We start from the raw sequence: 14,080 nt of genomic DNA, 5'->3' as shown, positions 1-14,080 counted from the left end.
ACCTCGCCCGCCTCTCCCGCATGCTGTCGAAACGTGTCGGGCACCGCCGTCGGAGGCCGGTCCAGGAGCAGGCCGCGGTAGAGTTGGTACCGCCGCCTGCCTGTGAGCCTGGACGACACGTACGGCACCCCCGTACACGCCTCCTGCAGAGACACGAGTGGCACGACGCCCAACTCTGCCACCTCAGCCTTGTCAAGCAGCTCGAACAGGCGACACTCTGCCTCACTCATCTCAAACAGAAGGTCCGGTAATAAATGATACGTCCGGCGACAAATTCTAAAGAATAAGCGAAGAAGACCAAAAACATATATATATATATATATATATATATATATATAGTGAGGAAGAAGGGTGCACAGCATTCAAAACCTGCACGCATGCACATACACAAAAAAAAAAGTTCCATCGGAACACAACAGCAGCCCTCGCACACTCCTGCTCCATAGACAAACTCCGAAAGAGGAACAAAACCGAACAACAGGAAGAAGCAAAAATAAAACAACAACAAAAAAAAAAAGTAGTGTTGGGCATGCACAGAAGAGGAGCCTCAGACGATCATGTTGAGCACCTCCGCATCGTCGGGATCTTCCAGAGGAGGCGCGGGGAGGCGACGGTCCTGCATGAGAAACTGTCTGGCAGCCTCCTCGTCAGCAATTGTGCTGTTGGGACACTCCAGCCTTGTGATGGGGGCTACGCCGCGTGCCACAACCCCGTTGTGCCAAAATGACTCGTGATCCAACTCCCTCGCGATAAGCATAAGCTTCAGCAAAAACTTGTTGAAGTAATCCGCCTCCCCCGCCTCAAGACAGTGCTGACGGAGAAGCAAGACGCACTCCGTGCCCTTGGCATACTGTGCGTCCTTCAGGCTCCAGCGAAGCAGCTTGAAAACGGTGTCCACCAACTCATCCATCGCCCGCAGGACCTTGACACCCTCGCGGGACTGCACCATCTTCTGGAAGGTGCAAACCGGATCAATCGTCATGATGTGTGAGGCACCGGCGACAAAACAAGGTGTCGCTACGGTCGAAGGGGCCCGGGAGGACACATCGGATGCCGCAACCTCACGGGAACCGGCAGACGAGTGGGACCAATTCGTCCGCCGCTCCTCCGTCACGCAGTTCTCACTATTCGAAACGTACACAAAGCTACGGGCGCACGCCTCCAGTTTGGCTCGCACGCTCGAGTGCATGGGTTCCAATTGGTTCCCTGGCATGCCGTAGGTGGCAGAGGTGGCGTGTAACGCATGCACAAGCGGCAATAACACCTCCCCAGCCGCGGTGTTGCCCCCGTTTGCTTCCTCCTGTGCGTCTCCCACCTCGCGACTTTCGTTTCCTCCTGTCGCTGCGCTCTCGGCGCAGCGGCGCAGCTTTGCACGCAGCGTCGCGTAGTACTGCTGAAGCACCGGGTTAAACGTTTTGCAGGGCCGCAACACCTCCTTGCCCACTGTCATTTCCTCCACAATCGCTGCCACAAGCCTCGCCTCTTCTGCAGCGTCATCATCGTCGTCCCGCACCCCCTCGTAGTCTGAGAAGTCAAAAAAACGCACATCTTCCGCAAAGGGGAGGGGCGAAAAAAAAAGAACATCCCGCTGTTCCTTCGTTGAGGGCACGCAAAGACCGAGCACGGGGTCCGCATCACGGGTGCGGACAAAACGCACAATCATCGCTTTGCCGGCTGCCGCCATCGCCCGCACAATGCTGCGGAAGGCCTTTGCCCCCACAAAGTCATCCGCAAGCGGCGTGATCACCTTCACCCCGCCCAAAAGCACATACACAGGGACTTGCTGCAACGGCACAAATCCGAGGGCGTCCAGTGCTCTGGGTCCCTTGATTTTCATCGTCTCCGCATCCTCCTCCGAGCACGGAACAAGGCTGCGACCGTAATAATAGCCCTTCCGCAAATCTTTTTGCTGCAACGGCGTCGCATCCTCACTGAGGCCCTGAAAAATCGTCCTCATGCATATCTCCTCTCCCGATGGTGTTGTTTTCTTCAGGGTCGGCAGCCGCTCCTCCTGCGCCTTCGTAAACATCTGCGTCGCTAAACGCACGTCCCCAACGGTGAGGATCACTCTCAAGAGGGGGCGTTGTGTGATTGTTCGGCCTTGAAGCTCCTCCACACCTCGCAGGGCGTCCGCCAACGACACCACCGTGCTTTCCTTCCCAAGCAAAGAGCACATGAAGCGTAGCACCCGCTCGTTCTGTGCCTTGACTGAAAGACCTGCCAAATGTTCATCACTATTTTCACGTTCGTCGGCGTCGGCTTCGGCTTCGACTAACGGCTCAGTGAAGTCAATACCAATGACGACTAAAGTTACACCTTGCTGCTGGAAGGATTGCAAAAGTGAATTCATACCATCCTTCCGCAGCACGTCGGTGCTGGCATCGGTCAGCAGATACACAACACGCTGGTAGCACTTGTTTGCCGTCCGCCCACGCATCACCTGGTCACTCACAAGGAGTATTTCCAAGAAGTCCACCGCATGGCGCTCACATGGCGGCGGCGGTGTCGCCGCAAGATGCACCAATGGCTCTAAAAACTCCACCGTCGGCGCGGCGAGGGCGCACGGCACGGAGATGTGCTTGAACCGCGTCCCATCCGTGTCGCCGCAGTGGGCATGATGTAGCGGATTGTGGGAGTCACGAGTACCAGCGAGGACCAGCGCCATCTCGTTGTGTGGCGCGAGCATCATCGTCATTTCTGCTAAGCGGCGGCAGAACTCCACCGCTAACTCCAGCGAAGCCGGAGGACAGTTTAGGTCAAGCGCAAGAATGGACGCCAAGCGCAATGACATTGTTCACTCGCTCGCTCTCTCTCTCTCTCTATATATATATATATATATGTGCGTCTTCTCTGTGTCCCCCTCCTTGCGCCTCGGTGTGCGTCTATCGCCCCCACACCCACGTTTCCTGCGGCACGTATTCATGGCGGTGGGGAGGGAGGAGGAACCAAGCCGGCAAAAACATTTGGAGAGAAAAAGAGGTTCGAATACACACCACAGCTGCAGCACTGGCACACATACATGCATACAGAAACAAAACAAGAGAGAGAGAGAGAGAGAGTGCACACACACACACACACACACACGCACACACCAATTGAGGGGCCACACGCATAGCGCATGATCATGCAAGAAACGTAAAGGCCCACAATGGGATGGCGAAAAAAGGAGAGGAAACTGAACATCATAAAGTTTTTCTGCAGACAACGAAGCCGTAAATGAGTGAATGGGGAGCGGGGATTCACTCAAGAAAAAAAAAAGAGGAAAATAAAATAAAAATCCAGAGAAAAACAAAACATACACGCACACACACAAAAGGCAGACAAAGCACTATGAAACGTCTGTCTTCTCCATCATCACCATCGCATCCTCCTTCGTTCCATCGTATTGACACCCCCCAGCCAACAGAAATAAAAGAATAAACTTAAAAAAGTGGCAAACCACATTTCCTCTCTCTTCTCTCCCTTGGAGAACGCATGCTACTGTGCAAGTCTCTTTTCAAGCGCCGCCTTCTCGGCATGCAGCATTCGGATGGCCTTTTCCGCCTTGAATTGGTAAACTATACGCTCCACTCGCTCCTTATTCAGCTCTCGGATGCGTGTGTAGGCCTTATCCAGCTGCTCCTGCAAGTATGCATCGCCCTGTCCCGCGGAGACGTTCATGGAATCCGTGGGAGAGGCCTGACCCACCGTCCCACACAGCGAGCTGCATTCGTTCATGCCACCCGTGACACTGATGTAGTCCGTGCCTTTCAGCCGCGCCAGCTCAACGTCAAGCTCCTCCTGCCGCTGCGTCCACTGTCTCGAGTCCATTTGGTAGCGTATCAAAGTCGCACGCAGTTTCTCCGCCAGCCGGAAGGCCGTGCGTTTTTCTTCCGCGAGAAGAATGGCGAGCTTAAACCTCTCATCCGTGATGGTTTTGATCTCCGCATCACGCTCGCACAGTTTATCCCGCATCTGCTTACTTACAGTCTGCCATCCAGCCGCAGCACAGCTAGTGGAAGACACCTCACCGCCCCCGCTCTGCAGCGCCGCAATCTCCTGCCGCAGAAGATCGTTCTCAGTGCTAAGAAGCTTGACACGATCCTCCAGAGCATTGACGCGGTCCTCGTACACTCTCCGCTCCTCCCCCAGGGCATCCTCCAGTGTTCCATCGTTCTTGGAGTCGAGCTCAGCCATAAGCTGCAGATAAAGTGCTTTGTAGTCGAGCACCTCGTGACGCTTGGCCTCCTGCTTGATTTGAAGTGCCCGCTGGCCAAACAAAATGGCACTCAACGTCTCCTCGGAGGAATCGTCTGCGGGGGTGCAGTTAACCACGATGGAGGTGTTGCCGTTACCCAGCAACGAGTACTGCAGGATGCGAGTCAGCTTGGACTCACGGAACGGCACGTGCTGGGAGCTCTTCTCCGTCAATGCTGCGACCACCTTCCCGAGAACAAGCAGACTTCCATTGATGTGGGTTGCCTCGCCCAGTGATTTTCCCTCAGCATGCGTCTTGCTAATCCGTTCACTGCCGGCCAGGTCGCAAATAACAAGACGCCCCTCCAACGCCGTCGCCGGCGTATCCCCCAACTCCCCTGTTTTTACCTCCACCACCTTCACCTTCTTGGAGCGGGTGATGTTAAAGTTGAAGATGGTGTGGGAGCGGGAACTGCTTTCATTCATTGCCGTGCATGTCATCTCCTTACGACTCATGCCAATAGAAAACAACTCCATGGTCTCCTCGTAGTTACGTACATTTTTCTCAATGGGCAATCCAGACGACTCCGCGACAAGCACAACGTCGCCACACCCTTCCGAGCCAAGCTGAATGCGTACCCGCCCCTTCTGCGCGTCCAGCAGGTCGGTCAGAATTTCATTGTATAACTGCACGTAGCTCACACTGCAGTTGTATTCATACTCCATGTCATTGTTAATGCGATTCCAGACATCGTGTAGGCCTTGCTGCAGCATACCAGGGTTCTTGGGGTCGTTATTACTAATGGTGTACGTCTTACCAGAGCCTGTTTGCCCGTACACAAACAGCACGCCATGTTGACCGTCAAAGGCGGCGTCAACGGCACCACGCGCAAACTCATTGTACACTTCTGTCTGCCCCGTCGAGGGGGCAAAGACCTTGTTAAATGTATACACCTTTGAAATATCCCTTGACCCGCTCTTTCGCGTCACAGTAACGGTCCGCGGGTCACTGGGGTCAAAGGTCAAGTTGTTACATGAAGCCTTCGACTCACGGGCGATGGTGGGGCGCACACGAAGATACACAGAGATGTTCTTCGGTGCCGTCTTTGCACCCGACTGGCTCTTCATCGCACACTGCTTCTGTTGCCGGTGTTAACGTTGGCACCCTCCCTCACCCACAACCTTTCGCTGTGTGTCCCTCCGTATTGTATTTTACTTTTCCCTTAGTCCCTCCCCTCCGCTGTTACGTTAGTTCCCGTTCTTGTTACTTCTGCTGATCCCCTCTCCTCTGCGTGGATCAGTCCCGAAGCGCAATTTCACACACCACAAAAACAAGACAAGATGCTTATATTTTTTTCCTTATTCCTCCCACACTGGCGGCCTCCGCTACTTGCGCTCCGGCTCCTCGTTGCTCGCTCTCGTACCCTGAACCGCAGTGTGTGTGTATGTGTTTCCCCTGTCGCCACCTTATCCCACCCACACCTGCCTTGTTGGAGGCGTGCTGTGGGAGCCCACGCACGCCCACAGAGAAACAGAGGGGAAAAAAGAGGGCGAAATGTTGTGGGAAGAAGTTGCAGTGGCACACAGGCAGATACCCGATCCCCACACCGCACACAGGAAAGACGTGAGGGTTGACGTCCGCCCGGCAGACACGGGAAGGGAAGGCAGAAACAGAAGATACACAACTATATGTATATATGTTCCATTTCCGTCTCTTTGTTTGCCTTTGTTTGTCTCTGTTGTTTTTTTGTTTTTTCCCCCCTCTCTTTGTTACTTGTCCTTTCTTTTCTCTCAAGTTTCTCCCTCACTACGTGTCGTTCTCTTGCCGGCACACTTTATTTCTCTGAGCTCTTTGCAGGAAGAAGACAGTCACAATGAGGCGCCAAAAATGGAGCCACCGCTGCATAGTGTTGCAGGCCAAAAGTACGGCGAGACCTTCCTGAGCACCTGCAGTCCATGTCAGTGGTGGCGGCTGTCACTCATCGACAACTGCTGGAGATGAGACCTAAACAAAGTAATACTCACACACTTCGTTCACCTCTCATCCCGCACAAACCCCACCCATTTCATTGCAGCTCCCCCACCCCCCTCCCGTTGCTGTTGACAGGGAAGAAACTATGTAAGTATGTACACGCCCCACCTCACCGGTGAGGTGGGGCGGCAGGATCCCTGCCCAAAAAAACAAAAAACAAAAAACAAAAAACGCGCAGGCAGGCAAGCGGAGAGAATAAGTGACTGGCAGATAGAACGAAATGGAAACACAACCCGGAGTCCGCTCCGAGGTGTCAGAGTTACGCCTCAGCGATGAGCAACCGTTAAATTCTCTACGAACCCGCATGCAAGTCCGGCGTCCACACCGCCTCCTCAAAAACCTGCTTTTCCATTTGTTTGCCTCTTTTTTTTTTGTTCTTGTTGTGTGGGTGAGTGTTTTTGTTTTGTTTTTTCCCCTTCTCCGCTCTCTCACTTGTTCCTTCTCTCTCCATTATTTCATTCCTTCAAGCAATGGACGTCGCGTGCTTCCCCTGTTTGCCTGTCGCTCAGTTGTCACTCGCGTCCCCTCCTCCGCTCCTCACTAGTCCACTTTGATGTTACTGTAGATGATTCGCACAAATAAAAAGGAGGCCAGGAAGCCCACAGCGCCGCTCAGCAGGCAGAGCGTGTACGCCGCCATCCCCATGTAGCCAAAAAAGAGCACGGCACTCAAGAACCCTTTCAGTGTGGAGTTGTAGAAGTAGTAGTAGATGCTGTAGAGGAGTATCCAGACGCCGTACGACGCGGAGGTCAAAAACGAGCGCCACCACCAGTGGTAGTTCAGTCGATTCAGTTGAATGTAGGTCGAGAACACGGCCGTTTGTGCGGCGATGACCATAGATAGCACGTACACCGCCAGGAGAAAGCCAAACATGTAGTAGACTGTCCCGTGCCAGACGCTTCCAAAGATGTACGTGATCTCCACATGCGCCGCGGCAAATGGCACGAGCCCGGGGAGAAGTATTGTGAGCGCAGAGTCAAAGTACCACGGCGCCGGCGGAATGGTGCGAGGAATGCTGTTCACCTTCACGGGAGTTGTAAGGCTCATGCTAAACCCCACCGCTGCGCCAACCAGCAACAGCGGCGTAGAGACGCCCTGCCAGAGGAGCAAAAGAGTGATGAGCGAATACAGAGAGGCGGAGCTGGCGGCGTGGCTGCCAATATGAATAAAATTGAGTACAAAGTAGCCCAAAAACATCTGTGCCGGGTAGAAGACGCTGGCGACGAAGATCAACTTCCATGATCGCATCCGCAGGTACTTAATAAGCATTGCTGTGACCATCCCATTGAAAAAGCTGAAGAGCACAAAGAGGAAGAGCAGGGTGCTCACCAGCGTCCCACGGCTCTGCGGTGAAATAAAGCCCATGCACGCCACGCAGAGTGTGGAGCCCAACATCATGGCCAGCTGCGTCCCGGTACCAACGCAGATGGAGAGGAGACCAACACCGCGCGGTCGGCGAAAGACGTCGCCGTGAACAAGCTTCCACCCAGTCTCATCGGTCTCCTCGGCTTCAGCCTCCTTGTAGTACAAGAAGTCGCGGCGCAGCGCACGGATCAGCACGTACCACAACACCACAGTCTGCAACAGAGTGATGATGAAAAAGTTCATGATGCTGAACCAGTGAATCTTAGACTCCCGCGTTGTCAGCTTCATAAACACGTCCCAGCGCGTTGACCATGTCAGGGGCGATTCCACCCACTGCACGCTGTACGAGTACGATATTTCGCCGTCCATCAGACGCTGGGGCCTGCCTGCCACCAGGTCGGCGCGATCGCAGATTGCATTTTTGTAGTGGACGCTGGTGGCTGCGATTTGAAACTGCACAATTCTGTACGATCTGTTCTCCAAATTAAACGGGGAGTCCACGGTGTGGTAGGAGATGGTAAAGATGAGGTGGTTGTTCACCGTCATGCCCCCATCGGTAAACGGGGTGCTTCTAGCGCCCAAGTAGTACCCCGTATTCACACGACGCCGTCCCTTTGAGATACTAACGTCCTCTACGCCCGGAAGGTCGTCAACATACATGTTGGCGCGGTAGCGGCCACTAATAAGCTTAGCCATGTAGAGTTTTTCCCTCAAAGTCAGTTTCACTGTACAAAGCGGCACACACGTTTCATTCGCCAACACCGTCACGTCGTACGCGGACTCCTCCAGCTGGTCGCCAAAGAGCAACTGGCCAATATTGCGCCGACGCCGCTGCTGCTTCTCCCTCCTTGGGCACTGCGCCAACGACTTCCACTGCATCGGCATAACGCGTAGCTTTGACGTCAGCGGGCTCACCATGACCGGAATGATATCCCCCGGATGGTAGGAGGCGGCGATGGTCTTGACGACAGAAAATGGCGAGGCCTCCGCAGCGCATGCTAAAAAAAGCGCAAGTGCGGCAACTACCAGTAAAAGCCCTCGCGGGGTGCCATCGCGTTTCCCGGTGCGAGGCCGCATTTTCTCTTTTTCTTTTCCCAGCGGCAGCCGTTCGTTTACAAACTCGCTCCACACACACACCTCCATCCTTCTATTTTTATCTTCGTTTCTCTTCTTTGTTTTTTGTGCCCGACAATCTCGCCCGCCAGCCGGAGACAACTCAACAACCACGGAGAATAAAAAGCGGTCAAAGCAATCCAAAAATAATAATTAAAAAAAAAATGAAGATGAAAAGCCTCGCTGCAATGCCGTCGCCCACGGCAACACAGGAACCGACGCAAGAGCAACACTCCGTCTTGGGTGCGGCGCATAGGAACAGACAGAAGACAAACAACAAAGCTACAAGGAAGACACACACACACACACGCACACACAAAAAAAAGGGAAACAGGCAAACAAAAAGAAAAAGGACTTTGCCCCCGAATCCAATACGGTTTTCTCCCCGTGTGCGTGTGTGTGCGCGGTCCGACGGGTGCCTCACTCAACAACGCCGCCCTTCTTGAAGGGGTCAGTGGCGGCGGAGCGGGCCCGTGAACGGTGGGGAGGCCGGCGCTGCCATCGTTGCCTTTCCACAGACGCCCTCCACCTCCCCCGCTATCGGCGTCATCACCTTTGCAGTCGGTGAAGTGAGAGTCAAGCGCGGACACACGCACACAAACAAACAAACAAAAGCAAAAATGCTATGCAGTCACAGGCCTCGCAGGGGTCCGCCCCCTCATCCATTGTGCGGTGCGCCCTTGCATGTCTGCCCCCGTCACTGCGATACATGCGAGACTCTCAGCAGGCAGGCCGCCAAGCATGTGAGGAGACTTACGACACTGCCGAAATATGATTTCATGTGTATGTCTCACTTCGCCGCTGAGGCAGTGTCATGGAAGAAGACGCCCTACACAACAGGAATAAAGGCCAAAAATAAAACAACAAAGAGAGTAAAACGGCAAAGACGACCCCTCCCGTGTGACATAGGTAACAAGGAATTAAAAAAGTCAAAAACGGAAAGACTAGAATTTGCAAGACAGGATGTAAACAGACATGTCGTGCATATATACCTATATATGTATCTATACAGCTATACACTAGCACATGCCAGCCATGTAAGGAAAAACAAGGTATATATAAAGGTGGTTGAAAAAGTCGGCGTTCAACGAACCCCTCATTCATACCACCTCTTCCAAGCCAGTCCTGCGTACTACATACTCCAAGGTGCACCCATCAAGCCGCGGTGAGAGTATATCTACATACCTACTCCCAAAGCATATGTATAATGCTGCGTCGTGCACTGTGGTTCGTTTGTATATTCATTTAAGTCCACTGGTGTGTTTCTGTCTCTGTGTATCACGGGCCTCGTTAACTACATTTTTGGTAACTGTGGTGTGTGTCTCATGGCCCCGTTAACCATTAATCCTTGTACTTTGCAATCTCATCCATCAGCAGCTGCCGTAGCTGGGCGGCGGCCACTTCGACACTGTCGAGGTCCCAAACAAACTGCATCCCCGCCTCCGTCTCAAACTCCTCTCCACCACAGTTATCCCGAACCTCCCGCAGCCACGGATGCCTCAACGCCTCCTTTGCCGTCATGCGCTCTTTCGGGTTATACGTGAGCAACTTGAAGAGGAAGTCCTTGAACAACGCGTACCGCTCCTCCCCACTACTAGCCGGATTTGGTGACGTTATCCTTGTGTTCGCATTAACAGAACCCATTTCTTCCTTTCTGACAGTTTCCTCTACCCCCTCTTTCTCCACCTCTCGCGCTGCGCTATCCCCGCCGTCACCCTCCTCCACGTTATAGCTGATGGAGGCCATGTAGCTATCCTTCAGCTGAGGGCACACGGACTCCAGAGGCTGCCTCGACCTGGGAGGAAGCGAACGCAAGTAGTTGAGCGCCTCCTCCGAGCGTACGTATGTCATGTCCCGCGCGATGTCCGGGAGGCCTAACAAGTCCGTAATGAGGTTTAGCTGGTGGATGTAGTCGCGGCCAGGGAACAGCGGATGCCGCGTGAACATCTCCACCGCGAGGCATGCCACCCCCCACAAGTCAATGGCTCCATCGTAATCATCACTCATAAGCATCAGTTCGGGTGGTCTGTACCAACGTGTCACGACGTAGTGCGTCATCCTGAGACCCCTTCCCCGTGCAAGGCCAAAGTCGCATAGTTTCACATCGCACTCGCAGTTGGTCAGTATGTTGGCGGGCTTCAGGTCTCGATGGATAACGTTGGCGCTGTGAATGTAGTGCAGCGCACACAGAACCTGGTATGTAAAATACTGGCAGTGCACCTCCGCAAGCCTCACTGAGTTCGATCTGAGAATGGTATGCAAATCCGAGGACATGAGCTCAGACACCATGTACAGGTCTGAGAAGTCCGGACCGGAGGGGCGGTAGAGATTCTTGAGGGACAGCACGTTGGGATGCCTCAAAAAACCCAACAGTTTCACCTCACGCAAGATACGTTTACCGTCAACAACATCTCCAAAGATGTTACTCATCTTTTTAATGGCGACGGCGTCCCCAGTTCTACGATCTACCGCACTACAAACAATACCGTACGCCCCGCGCCCCACTATGCCCTTGACCTCGTACCGTTGAGGAACCTCCACCTTTGACTGGCTGTTGAAGGTGTACGTCACCCGACCCTCCGCGTCCGGCGCGGAGACGTGCGTCAGCATCTCCCGCCACGGCCGTCCCACACGTTTTGGGTCGTGCCCCCTCCCTGTTTCCTGCGCCCTGTGCGATCAGTGCCTGTCCGAACGCAAGATGAGTCGTGTTCTTTTCTCTATTTTCTTCTTTCTTTCTGCAAGTGGAGGTGAACAAAAGCCTATCAAAGCGTTAAAAACACAAAAACAAAAAAAAAGGATGAAAACAGGCAGAAATGCCCATGTTTTTTTTTCTCGTTTTTCCTCCGCAAGAAGATTTTGAGTGTCTGTGGGCATGCTTCCAAGCCGTCCCTCCTTTCACTTCACCCTCACTAGCCCACTCTTCCCACACACAAACGCACACACCCCTGCCTCCCCCTCCACACTATAAACACAAAAACACAGGGTCGCAGTACCCGTGTTCTCGTCGCTGTTTTGAAGCACATGACGAAATTACTAAGGATGATCGCCATGCAGTGAATGCCGTTAGACTACTGTGGGTGAGACCCCATGGCAAGCTTGAGCCGCTGCTCCAACGTATGCACCTTCGCCTGAGAGACTCCAAACTCCCGCACCAACTCGCGCAGCTCCCCAAGCTGCTGCTGAAGAAGCCCGACATCGGTGTCCCTCAGTGACAGCTGGTGCTGCAGTTCCTTTACCTGCCTCCTCAACAACACGACAGACGCCCTGTCTTCACCCACGTCCGCCAATCCACGCTCCTCCGCTTCCTCCCCTGTGGTTGGCGGCGTGTGCCCATGGGCATCCACCAGGTCACGATACTGGGCCTTCAGTTTTTCAAACTCTTCCGTCAATGCATGCAACGGCGCCTTGGAGGCAGCCTCCGCCTCCCGCAGCTTCCTCCCAAGAGCCGCGATGACCTGCCGCGACTCACAGAGTTCCTCCTGACAAACCTCCAGCGTGCGGCGTACCTCTTCGTTGTCTCGTCGCATGTCGTCCTCCTCCAGCTGCCGCATCCGAAGCGACTGCCCGTGACGATCCTCCAGCATTCCGTTATACTTCCAAAGCTCCTCGGTATTTCGCTCTAACTCATTTACCCTCTTCTCCGCCACTGTCGCACGCTGCGTCTGCTCCCCAAGTTGCCTGAACACACCATCAAATAGCAACAGTGAAAAGGCCTCAAAAAACCACCCTGCCATCGTTTCTATCAAGCATCGGTGCATCGATTCAAACTCGGCAAACGTGCGCCACGTGTCTCGCCAACGATCCCCAAACGCCGCCTCAATACGGCCGTGAGTTGCGCGCATTTCAAGCAGCTGGTCAAAGATCGGCCCCCCAAGCTCAATCTCGCGCAGCGTCTTCACTTTTGCGTCATCACTCCAATGGTCGTTGCCTAAACACAAGGACGACAGCGCCGACGCCGTTGAAGACTTCGCAGGGCCGGTGCTAGAGCACCGGCGAGTGCTTTCGCGTCGCGTCGACCGTGCTGGCGCACGGCGGCGCACCGCTGGGTCCATCACACTCACCGCCTGATGGCATTTCGCCGAGGGGCCTGGAAGCAACTTCCGCAGAATGCGGTACTGCACAGCGATGCTTGGAGGCAAATCATCCGCCAAGGTGTCCTCCTCCGACATGGGCCGCTGCATGCGTGTGCTCCTGCCCCACCCCCTCCCCCTAAAAGAGAAAGACTTGGAAGTCAAAAAAGCAAAAAAAAAAACAACATCTTTTAAGGAGAAGCGGGAAGGCAAGCGCCGTGGGGAGAACAAACAAAAAAAAAACCAAAAAAAAAAGTAACAAACGAAGATAAAGTGGATGCGGAGACCAAAGAATCGTCGTAAGCAGTTGTGCGTGTGCTCCATCAAATAACAGGAAGCGGTAAGACGAAAAATCCCTTCAAGGAAGGAAGAAAACAGAAACAGACAGGAATAATCACAATGATAATAACGCTTCTCCATCTGGATGTTCCCACTGCACCTCACCAACAACGATTTTACTGCTCTTACGTTTTTGATGGTTGTGTGATTATTTTTTTTTTATATAAATAAATATATATTTATTTATATATATATAGTGGCTTCTTATGCCTTTGCTTTCCCTCGCTCCCCCACAGAGATCCGCCCATTTGGTGTTCGCTCCTGCCGCCTATGTCGCTGGGAAACGGGAAGCCGGCTCCACCCATCCCTGGAGAGACCAAGGGGGTGCCGCTAAACTCAAACGGCGCGCCTGCACCTACACGGCCCATCCGTGTAACAAGGGCCAGAAAAGCGCAAGACCAAAAAACAAAAACAAAAAATGCGGCGCAATCCGTCGATTATGGGAAAGTAACAGAAAAGGACGGAAACGAGGGGAAGCCTAGCGTGAAGAAAAGGTGGTGGCGGCAGGGATCAGGAGAAAAAATCTGCAAGTTGGAGAGCCGAAACGAAACGCAGCACGCCACACAAGCGCCCCAAGGCTGAGAGTGTGTAAAAGATGACAGATAAGTCATAAAGTGTTTTTTGTTTTTGTTGTTGTTGTTATTTTTGTTTTCCATTTTCCGTTTGGGAGGAAGCGGAAAGAAAAAAAAAAGATGAAGACAAAAAATGGCCATTAAACACAATGCTGAGGCGATGGTCACGCCAAATGAACATGGTGGAAGATTTAGTGTTGCAGCTGCCTTCGAAGCAGCTGCAGCCGCAGCCTCAGTGGTGGCTGTCGGGCAATGCCTGCGCCCCAGCTCCTTCAGAGATGAGATAAAGACGAATAAACATTACATGCAGTCCCCGCCCCAATGATGCCTCTCAACGTCGCCACTCTTCCGCTGCATCGTTCTATGCGTTTCTTCCTCTAGTTTTTTTTTTTTTTTTTTTTTTTTAGTAGGGG

At 53.3% G+C, this 14,080-nt stretch overlaps 5 protein-coding genes across 5 annotated transcripts, besides 18 other annotated features; all 5 read right to left on the bottom strand.

Moving 5' to 3' along the window:
* Positions 1–305: 305 nt before the first annotated feature.
* Positions 306–338: a microsatellite.
* A 151-nt stretch (positions 339–489) lies between these two features.
* Positions 490–517: a microsatellite.
* Positions 518–547: 30 nt separating this feature from the next.
* TraAM80_03751 (putative KU80 protein) lies at positions 548–2,791 on the bottom strand (the record flags this gene model as incomplete). The annotated part of the gene is made up of 1 exon (XM_029380704.1): positions 548–2,791. The coding sequence occupies one exon, from the start codon at positions 2,789–2,791 to the stop codon at positions 548–550; it is 2,244 nt and encodes a 747-aa protein (XP_029239417.1).
* Positions 2,792–2,794: 3 nt separating this feature from the next.
* Positions 2,795–2,821: a microsatellite.
* Positions 2,821–2,839: a microsatellite.
* A 200-nt stretch (positions 2,840–3,039) lies between these two features.
* Positions 3,040–3,059: a microsatellite.
* A 2-nt stretch (positions 3,060–3,061) lies between these two features.
* Positions 3,062–3,092: a microsatellite.
* A 385-nt stretch (positions 3,093–3,477) lies between these two features.
* On the bottom strand, positions 3,478–5,304 carry TraAM80_03750 (putative kinesin; the record flags this gene model as incomplete). Its single annotated transcript, XM_029380703.1, has 1 exon — positions 3,478–5,304. The coding sequence occupies one exon, from the start codon at positions 5,302–5,304 to the stop codon at positions 3,478–3,480; it is 1,827 nt and encodes a 608-aa protein (XP_029239416.1).
* A 1,047-nt stretch (positions 5,305–6,351) lies between these two features.
* Positions 6,352–6,379: a microsatellite.
* Positions 6,380–6,559: 180 nt separating this feature from the next.
* Positions 6,560–6,619: a sequence feature (A-rich).
* Positions 6,620–6,748: 129 nt separating this feature from the next.
* Positions 6,749–8,716, bottom strand: TraAM80_03749 (putative endosomal integral membrane protein; the record flags this gene model as incomplete). The annotated part of the gene is made up of 1 exon (XM_029380702.1): positions 6,749–8,716. One exon carries the CDS (start codon positions 8,714–8,716, stop codon positions 6,749–6,751), a length of 1,968 nt encoding a protein of 655 aa, XP_029239415.1.
* Positions 8,717–8,943: 227 nt separating this feature from the next.
* Positions 8,944–8,979: a microsatellite.
* Positions 8,980–9,004: a microsatellite.
* Positions 9,005–9,037: a microsatellite.
* A 636-nt stretch (positions 9,038–9,673) lies between these two features.
* Positions 9,674–9,708: a microsatellite.
* A 319-nt stretch (positions 9,709–10,027) lies between these two features.
* Positions 10,028–11,296, bottom strand: TraAM80_03748 (mitogen-activated protein kinase, putative,protein kinase; the record flags this gene model as incomplete). The annotated part of the gene is made up of 1 exon (XM_029380701.1): positions 10,028–11,296. One exon carries the CDS (start codon positions 11,294–11,296, stop codon positions 10,028–10,030), a length of 1,269 nt encoding a protein of 422 aa, XP_029239414.1.
* Positions 11,297–11,394: 98 nt separating this feature from the next.
* Positions 11,395–11,423: a sequence feature (GA-rich).
* A 331-nt stretch (positions 11,424–11,754) lies between these two features.
* Positions 11,755–12,867, bottom strand: TraAM80_03747 (uncharacterized protein; the record flags this gene model as incomplete). Its single annotated transcript, XM_029380700.1, has 1 exon — positions 11,755–12,867. The coding sequence occupies one exon, from the start codon at positions 12,865–12,867 to the stop codon at positions 11,755–11,757; it is 1,113 nt and encodes a 370-aa protein (XP_029239413.1).
* Positions 12,868–12,982: 115 nt separating this feature from the next.
* Positions 12,983–13,019: a microsatellite.
* A 224-nt stretch (positions 13,020–13,243) lies between these two features.
* Positions 13,244–13,291: a microsatellite.
* Positions 13,292–13,713: 422 nt separating this feature from the next.
* Positions 13,714–13,747: a microsatellite.
* Positions 13,748–13,760: a microsatellite.
* A 288-nt stretch (positions 13,761–14,048) lies between these two features.
* Positions 14,049–14,072: a microsatellite.
* Between the last annotated feature and the right edge of the window lie 8 nt (positions 14,073–14,080).

The sequence above is a fragment of the Trypanosoma rangeli genome, assembly GCF_003719475.1.
Source record: "Trypanosoma rangeli strain AM80 chromosome Unknown Tra_15.4_contig_00101, whole genome shotgun sequence".
Lineage (NCBI taxonomy): Eukaryota > Euglenozoa > Kinetoplastea > Trypanosomatida > Trypanosomatidae > Trypanosoma > Trypanosoma rangeli.
This window is presented reverse-complemented; position numbering and strand designations above follow the sequence as displayed.